Source organism: Trichechus manatus, unplaced genomic scaffold (assembly GCF_000243295.1).
Source record: "Trichechus manatus latirostris isolate Lorelei unplaced genomic scaffold, TriManLat1.0 scaffold00297, whole genome shotgun sequence".
In the NCBI taxonomy this organism is placed as follows: domain Eukaryota; kingdom Metazoa; phylum Chordata; class Mammalia; order Sirenia; family Trichechidae; genus Trichechus; species Trichechus manatus.
In genome coordinates, this window is record NW_004444233.1 from 412,824 (window position 1) to 421,951 (window position 9,128).

General features: G+C 46.9%; 1 protein-coding gene across 1 annotated transcript; it reads left to right on the forward strand.

Annotated features, from left to right (window-relative positions):
• Positions 1–701: 701 nt before the first annotated feature.
• On the forward strand, positions 702–2,650 carry KCNA10 (potassium voltage-gated channel subfamily A member 10). The gene has a single exon (XM_004390418.2). It carries the CDS (start codon positions 1,075–1,077, stop codon positions 2,608–2,610), a length of 1,536 nt encoding a protein of 511 aa, XP_004390475.1. The 5' UTR covers positions 702–1,074; the 3' UTR covers positions 2,611–2,650.
• The last annotated feature ends 6,478 nt before the right edge of the window (positions 2,651–9,128 follow it).

Genomic DNA, 9,128 nt, shown 5'->3' on the forward strand with positions numbered 1-9,128 from the left:
TGCTAACCAAAAGGTTGGCAGTTCGAATCCACCAGTCACTTCTTGGAAACCCTGTGGGGCAGTTCTACTTTGTTCTATAGGGTCGCTATGAGTCGGGATTGACTCAACGGTAACGGGTTTGGTGTTTGGTTTTATCTCATTTAATAAGGTCCCTAGGTGGCAACAGTTTGTGCTAGACTACTAACCTGAAGGTTGACGGTTCAAACCCACCCAGCGGTGCTATGGAAGAAAGGCCCGGTGATCTCATTTCATAAAGATTACAGCCAAGAAAACCCTATGGAACAGTTCTACTCTGTAATACATGAAGTCACTATGAGTCTGAATCAACTTAACAACAACAGGCTTGGTTTTCTGGTTTTATCTCATGTAATGTACCCTCAAAAACAACCCTAGGAGTTACAAATGAAGGGTCTAAGGCACAGATAGCTTAAGGAACTTGCTATGAAGGACAATGTTGATTGTCCACCCTCCATCCTTTTGTTCTTCCTTCCCAACAGAATCCCAGTTGGGTTCATGTATCCAACCACTGCCTTTCACTGCATGGTCCAAGAGGTAGTGGTGGAGGTGATGAGAAATGGCTGGATTTTAGATATATTTTGAAGATATAACCAAAAGGATGTGTAAGGATTGGGAGGCATTAAGGATGAGACTGGGCATGGAAAAATGGTAGGTAAACTAAGGGACTTCATACAAATACAAATTTATATCTTTTATTATTCAGCTGATTTAACTTCCTCTTTTATTTTGGTCCTGTCTCTGCCATGGTGTATACAGACTCTTCTTTCTTAGGGACAGTCCCCGCCCCCCTCACTCAGGCTCCTTCTTTGCAAGTTCTGCTAGTTATTAGTGTGTGCAAACTCAGGGGCTGCAAACTGGTTTCAAGGGAAGAAAGTTGCCAAAACAAACAGAAGGTTCCTTCCCAAACAAAAAAAATAGGTCATTTTTCAATCCATTGGTATACCTTACCTCAGTAACTGGGAGTCAGCTGCTCCTATGTAATGGACTTCTTCTCCACAGCTTACAGCAGGCAGAGAAGGCTGAGGGTCTTCATGCTGCTCCCCTGACTCCCCTAGGATGCATGTGTGTGGCTGGAAAGAAATGGAGGTTGCGCTGGTCAATTTTGACAACTCAGATGAAATCCAGGAAGAGCCAGGCTATGCCACAGGCTTTGACTCAACCAGTCCAAAAGGCCGGCCTGGGAGCAGTCCCTTCTCCAGCTGGAGGATCCTTATCAGCGACAGCACTAACCATGAGACCTCCTTCTCCAAGCTTCCAGGAGACTACTTCGATCCTCCAGGGCCTGAGCCCATGGCCCTGAATGAAGGAAGCCAGCGGGTGATCATCAACATTGCTGGACTGAGGTTCGAGACCCAGCTCAGAACCCTCAATCAGTTCCCAGAGACTCTCTTAGGAGACCGGGAGAAAAGGATGCAGTTCTTCGACTCCATGAGAAACGAGTATTTCTTTGACCGGAACCGGCCCAGTTTTGATGGAATCCTATATTATTACCAATCTGGTGGGAAAATTCGGCGCCCAGCCAACGTCCCCATTGACGTCTTTGCTGATGAGATCTCCTTCTATGAGTTGGGCAGCGAGGCCATGGACCAGTTCCGGGAGGATGAAGGCTTCATCAAAGACCCTGAAAGACCACTCCCCACCAACGCCTTCCATCGGCAGTTCTGGCTCCTCTTTGAGTACCCCGAGAGCTCCAGTGCTGCCCATGGCGTGGCCGTGGTCTCAGTGTTGGTTGTGGTCATCTCCATCATCATCTTTTGCCTGGAGACACTGCCAGAGTTCCGGGAGGACAGGGAACTGAAGGTGGTCAGAGACCCCAGCCTCAACATGAGCAAGACAGTCCTCTCCCAGACTATGTTCACCGACCCTTTCTTCATGGTGGAGTCCACCTGCATCGTGTGGTTCACCTTTGAGCTGGTGCTCCGGTTCGTGGTCTGCCCCAGCAAGACAGACTTCTTCAGGAACATCATGAACATTATTGACATCATCTCTGTCGTTCCCTACTTTGCAACTCTCATCACGGAGTTGGTCCAGGAGACAGAGCCGACTGCCCAGCAGAACATGTCCCTGGCCATCCTGAGGATCATCCGGCTGGTGAGGGTCTTCCGCATCTTCAAGCTCTCCCGCCACTCCAAGGGGCTGCAGATCCTGGGGCAGACACTGAAGGCTTCCATGCGGGAGTTGGGACTGCTCATATTCTTCCTCTTCATTGGAGTCATCCTCTTCTCCAGTGCAGTCTACTTTGCTGAAGTGGATGAGCCAGAGTCCCACTTCTCTAGCATTCCTGATGGCTTCTGGTGGGCAGTGGTCACCATGACAACTGTGGGCTATGGTGACATGTGTCCAATCACTCCAGGGGGGAAGATTGTGGGCACTCTGTGTGCCATTGCTGGGGTCCTCACCATTGCCCTTCCTGTGCCTGTCATTGTCTCCAACTTCAACTACTTCTATCACCGAGAGACTGAGAATGAGGAGAAGCAAAACATCCCAGGAGAAATTGACAAAATCCTCAACAGTGTGGGCTCAAGAATGGGCAGCACAGACTCTCTTAGTAAAACCAATGGTGGTTGTTCCACAGAGAAGTCCAGGAAGTGACAGGTCCACCAGTCCCAGACTTCTTGGGTCCTTCTCTCTGTCTTTCTCTTTCTGTCTCTCTCTCTCTCTCTCTGTCTTGGTCTCACCCTCTTTCCCTCTCCTGCCTCCCTCCCTCCCTCTCTCTGTTTTTCCAAAGACCAAAATGTATCTTTGTGACCAAGAGGACATCTTTGACTGCTAACTTTTAATAAACCCATAAAATCCATGCTTATGCTGTGTTTTCTAAGCTGCATCTCTCAATCCATTATAGAAAGATTTCATTCTCCTTTCCTGGGAGGGGCTAGTTCAGGTCCTTGCTGCTCACAGCGTGGTTCCCAGACCAGTGGTATCTACATCACCTGGGAATTTAGAAATGCAGAATGTGGGACCCCACCCCAGACCTACTGAAACAGAATCCGTCTGTTAACAAGATCCCAGGTGGTTCATTTGCACAATAAAGATTAAGAGGCACTGGTTCAGATCTTCCTAAGAGGAAGCACATTAAAAGGCCCGGGGTGGGGGGCTGTGAACAATGAGTAGGAACTCAGAGATGTTTAAGCTAAATAATAATAATATCTTACACTTGTATATGAGTCCTTGGGTGGTGCAAATGGTTAAGTGTTGGACTACTTACCACAAGGTTGGCCATGAGTTAGAGTCGGCTCAATGGCAACTAACAACGACACTTGTGTAACACTGCATCAATTTTCCAAAACACTTTCACCTACTTTATCTCATTACATCTCAAAATAACCAGTAGGATAGATATGATTACTATCCTCGCTTTGCAAATGAACAAACCAGGGTAGAGCAATTTGTCTAAGGTTACCCAGAAGCAGTGACACAACCAATTCTGGAACCCGAATCTCCTACTTACTAGTCTGGTGCTCTTCCCACTAATGAAGGGTATAAGATTGAATGTGGGGAACTGGTAGAGGGTTTAAGTCTATCTTTCAGGGGATTAGGCAGCACATTTCTGGGCAGGGACACTCTGGGCAGAGATCCCTGAGGGCCTGCAGAATCTCAGCATAGCCTGGGAAGGCAGAGCCTGCCTGGCCTCCTTGCTTCTCTGTCCTCTTCCTTGGAGAGTAAACAAGCAGAAACATTCCCAAATCCTTTTTACCTGGCCCACCTCCATGGATTTAAGCAAAGACCAGGGATCCTTGTGTGGAAAGTATATACATATACCAGGGCCCTGGAAGACTGCTCCAGGTAAAAGGACGTGTTCAACTGCCTAGGGGTTCAGCTCCCATTGGGCCATCAGGAGTTGGCCAGTAGCCTGTGAGGCAGCTAGGAGGGAGCAGCAGGCACGAGGCATTTGTCCAGAAGCCAGGCCTACCCAAGGAGGGTGGTTTCTGCAGGCTGATCTGAGGAACTGCCCTCCTGGGGAGAAGCCTGATCTGTCCCCCAAGCTCCCATGACTAAGAATCTAGTTGAGATTTCCCAAAGGGCAAGGAAGGAAGCCTCCCCTTAGTACCCCCTGACCCACCCTTCAGATAAAGAGGCTTTGTGTCTTCCTCAGGCCCAAAACTCAACACCTGGCCACATCCCAAAGGTGAATCAACACCAGAATCATGCCCAAGGCCGTAGGTCACTGCAAGCTCCGCTCCACACAAGCCAGAACACCCAGCCAGCTCCACGCTACCCTGCAAGACACAGTGCTGCAACCAGAGCTGCTACCACACAACTACACACCAGGCATTAGGGCATAAAACGACCTCCTGTCACTTTCTCTTCATGACAGCCTAACAAAAGGGCTAGTGTGGGAGAAAGCTTTTTCTTCTTATCCTTAGTCTACACCCCAAGAAACAGGCCTTAAGTAACCTTTGAATGCCCCTCTTGCTCTAACCATCTCAATTCCTTTCTTGCACTGTAACCCCAAGCTTTAATTTAGCTCTGAGTCATGCAAACATCTAAACTAGGCTTCACACAGATATTACCACCCTTAGACCCAGGCAAGCCGGGCTCCTGTCCCAGGCCCAGGACCTCAGGGGTCCTGAGATTTAGAGTGCTTTCCTCATAATTTTCTAAGTTCCCTTATGTTTTGTCCCTTCAGGGCACTCTTCAAATCTCTACCCACCCCTCACTCCCAACGAGTGGGGTTGACCAGATGTCCCGAGGAGCTCCCAGATTCCTGCCTATGGAGTTATCTGAGGCCCTGACCAGGCCCCAGTTGCAGGATGATGGCCTGGCAAGCAAGTTGCTCCCACTAGCCAGGATGGTTTTTTTTTTTTTTTTTTTTTTCCTGCAGGATCTCACAAACTTGGATGCCAGAGTAGTGATAACACTCTAATTTTGGGTGATGTGAAATTGTATAGACATAGGGCCCTTGCAAAAACTATTTGCCCAGGACCTCACACACCCTTGGGGTATCCTTGACAAAAGTGCCCACATAACATGGATGAAACTGGAGGACATTATACTGAGTGAAATAAGTCAATCACAAAAGGACAAATATTGTGTGAGACCTCTATTGTAAAAACCCATGAAAAAGTTTACACACAAAAAGTAACAATCTTTGTTGGTTACCAGGGATGGGAGGGGTGGGGGGGGAATACTAAATAGGCAATAGATAAGTTGTATCTTTGGTGAAGGGTGAGACAGTACACAATACTAGGGAAACCAGCACAACTTGTATAAGAAAAGGTCATGGAAGCCCCATAGACACATCCAAACTCCCTGAGGGACCGAATTGCTGGGAGGAGGGCTGTGGGGACCATGGTCTCGGGGAACATCTAGCTCAATTGGTATAACATAGTTTATAAAGACAATGTTCTACATTCTACCTTGGTGAGTAGCGTCCGGGGTCTTAAAAGCCTGTGAGCAGCCATCTAAGATATTCCAATAGTCTCACCCCTTCGGGAGCAAAGGAGAATGAAGAGAACAGGATACAAGGAAAAGATTAGTCCAAAGGACTAATGGACCACAGCTGCCACGGCCTCCACCAGACTGAGTCCAGTACAGCTAGATGGTGCCCGGCTACCACCACTTACTGCTCTGGCCGAGATCACAACAGAGGGTTCTGGACAGAGCTGGAGAAGGATGTAGAAAGAAATTCTAACAAGCAAAAAAAAGACCAGATTTACCGGCCTAAAAGAGACTGAAGAAACCCCGAGAGTATCGCCCCCAGACACCCTTTTAGCTTAGTGGTGAAGTCACTTCCGAGGTTCACGGTTCAGCCGGGGAGTGGACAGCCCCATAAAACAAAACGGGACTGATGAGGCACAGCAGTCCAGGGACAAGGACTAGAAGGCAGAAGGGGACAGGAAAGCTGGTGATAGGGAACCCAAGGTTGAGTAAGGACAGTGTTGACGTGTAGTGAGGTTGTTAACCATTGTCATAGGGCAACATGTGTACTAACTGTTTAATGAGAAACTATTTTGTTCTGTAAACCCTCATCTAAAGTGAGAATAGCAGCACAATTGGAAGAGCACAGTTGATGTCACTGAACTGTGCATGTAGAAATTTTTGAAATGCTGTATCTTTGGCTATGTATATTTTCACCAAAAAAAAGGTTGAGAAGGGAGAGGTTGACATGTCATGGGGTTGTTAACCAATGTCATAAAACAATATGTGTGTACTACTGTTTAATGAGAAACTATTTGTTCTGTAAACCTTCACAGGAAGTACAATAAAAAAAAAGTAAAAAAAAAAAAAGAAATTCACACACACACACACACAAAAAGTGCCCACAGACCCACATTCTGCCCTCTGGAAGCAACTCATCCTAATCCTTTACACCTAAACCTCTCCTCACACATGTAGCACCTTGGCCTCTCACATCAGCCCTCGGAGGTAGATATTATTACCCCCATTGTGCCATGTGATGAAACTGGTTCAGAGAGGTCAAGAGCACATAGCCAGTAAGCAATAGAGAAGGGATTTGAAGGGCAGTCTCTTTGATACCAAAATATATCCCCCATGCTGCCTGCCTAGAGCTTCCTAACGCAGAGAGCAGCATCAGCCACAGCGGGGAGGTTGGGGCTGTGATCACACAGACAAACTTGGCACATTTCCTGGGAACAGAGGAGCTGGCTCTCCCAAGCCCCTGCTTCCTTATTCCCTCTGATTCTGTGTTCAGTGGCAGGACCTCCTGCCATCCTGGCACCTTCACATGCTCAAACGGTGGAATAATGCAACCACAGAGGCCAAAATGGAGTCCCAGAACCCACAGTCCCAGCCTTTCTCTTCTTAGGGTCCTGCAGAACAGCCGGGACAGTTAGGAATAGCCAGAGCGGGGCAGAGGGCAGCCACTTCTTTTCTTCAGCTAATTCAGTCACCCCTACAGAGATAGGGGCCCGCCCATAAGCTCTGACACCCGGGAAGCAGGTCCTGGCCTTCCAGTGGGTGCGAGGGAGTCGGGCTGCAGAGGCAGGCCCTCTGCTCCCCATGCTGCCGCTACCAGGGCTGGCCTCACCGTCCCTGTTTCTCACCCAGCAACCCAGGGTAGGAGAAAGGATATGGGAGCCCCTCTCACCTTACATCTTCCCAGCCTCCTGACTACAATGAGATTCGTTGTCCACAGAGGGACACCCAAGGTGACATATTGACACCAAGTACTTCCTGAGTACCCAAGGTGACACCGTGAGGGAGAGGAGAGAGGCAGGGAAGACAGGACAGGGCCACCAAGGGAGACAAGTGTCAAGCGCAGAAGGAAAGATATTCCCACTACCATCAAGGAGAGAAGGACTTGTTAGCTGCCAGGCTCCAAAAACCCTGCCTTTAACAGGAGAAGAGCAAGACCTGAAGCCTTCCTTCAGAGGGTTGATATTTATTGAGCTCCTACTGTGTGGCAGACACTATAGCCACTGAATAAGGATGTGGAGAGAACAAAAGGATTCCTCTTAAATTTCACAGTGCAAATGAAGTAAACAAATAACATAAGACAAATAGCAAAGACATTTTGTGCTTCCAAATCCTGTGTTTTCCTTTCCACCATATCACGCTGCTGTCTTTGCAAAGAAGTTAGGACTAACATTTGTGTCTGTACACAATTCTCTTTAAAAAGTGCTTTATAAACCATATGGTGTTTCAGACACTTAACGGGCTTTTAATGGGAAGCTTTCTGGACTTGGAATCAGAGGACCTCACTGAGGTATTAATTGTATGACTTTAGCAAGTCATGTGGTCTCAATGAGCCTCAGTTTCCTTATGTGAAAAATGAAGAAAAAAATACCTATGCCTACCTCTCAGCAAGTTTGTTGGCAGGGCTTGTACAGGAGAGTGTGTTTGGAGACACTTTGTCACCCAGAAGCAGCTAAATACATGGAGGGAGCTATTTCCACCAGAACCAAAATAAAACATATTATCAGATTGACCTCCCCCTTCTGGTAAGGAGCCGGATGGTGGCTCTGGGCCCCCAATACGGCAGAGTATGAGGCCTGCTCAGCTCTTCCCCTACAGGGATCAGACTCATGTGCCTTCCCAGCTCCCTCCCTTGCCCGGTCTAGCCAATGGGACTCTTTAGAGTCTCAAAGTGGCTGCTGAGAACCTGCCCTCTGCTGGAGGCAGGCCCATGTGATTTCCTACTTCTCTGATACTTGTATTTAACCTCCTTGATCTTGTTTCCAAACCTGAAAAAACGGACAGAATTATGACTGTCTCACTAGGCTCTTCGGAGGATTCAGTGATGGCGTGTTATTAAAAGGAATCCAAGGCTATAAAGTACTACACAAAGGAAAAGAATTATTATTCTTTAAAAAGCTTTCATTTTGGTGATAGGGAACCCAAGGTTGAGTAAGGATATTGTTGATGTGTTTTGAGATTGTTAACCATTGTCATAGGGCAACATTTGTAGTAACTGTTAAATGAGAAACTATTTTGTTCTGTAAGCCTTCATCTTAAGTGAGAATAACAGCACAATTGGAAGAGCGTAGTCAATGTCACTGAACTGTGCATGTAGAAATTTTTGAAATGGTGTATCTTTGGCTATGTGTATTTTCACCAAAAGAAAAAGGTTGAGAAGTTAGAGGGTTGACATGTTGTGGGGTTGTTAACCAAAGTCATAAAACAATATGTGTACTACTGTTTCTTGAGAAACTATTTGTTCTGTAAGCCTTCACCTGAAGTACAATTAAAAAAAAAAAAAGCTTTCATTTTGGACCAATTTGTACTACCCAACTAAGTATAGAGCTTGCCTTTGCAACCCAAGTCAGGTCCTGACCTTAAGCAGAAGGCAACTGGTTTCAAACATAGCATAAAAATAAAATTAACAAATGTGGGACAGGAAAAGTAGAAGTGGGGATAACATCATATTTAATAAATACCTACCACGTTCTGGATGGTCCCTTGGGTGTCACAAGTGGTTTGTGCTTGACTACTAATCTAAATGCTGGCAGTTTAAACTCACCCAGAGGCACCATGGAAGACAGACCTGGCATTCCACTTCTGAAAGGTCACAGCCTAGAAAACTCTATGCAGCAGTTCTACTCTGACGCACATGGGGTCGCCATGAGTCCAAATCAACTCAAATACAATAAGCGTAGTATAGTATACTGTGCTCTGGGTAGAAATAATGTCTGATTTCATTTCAACAACCA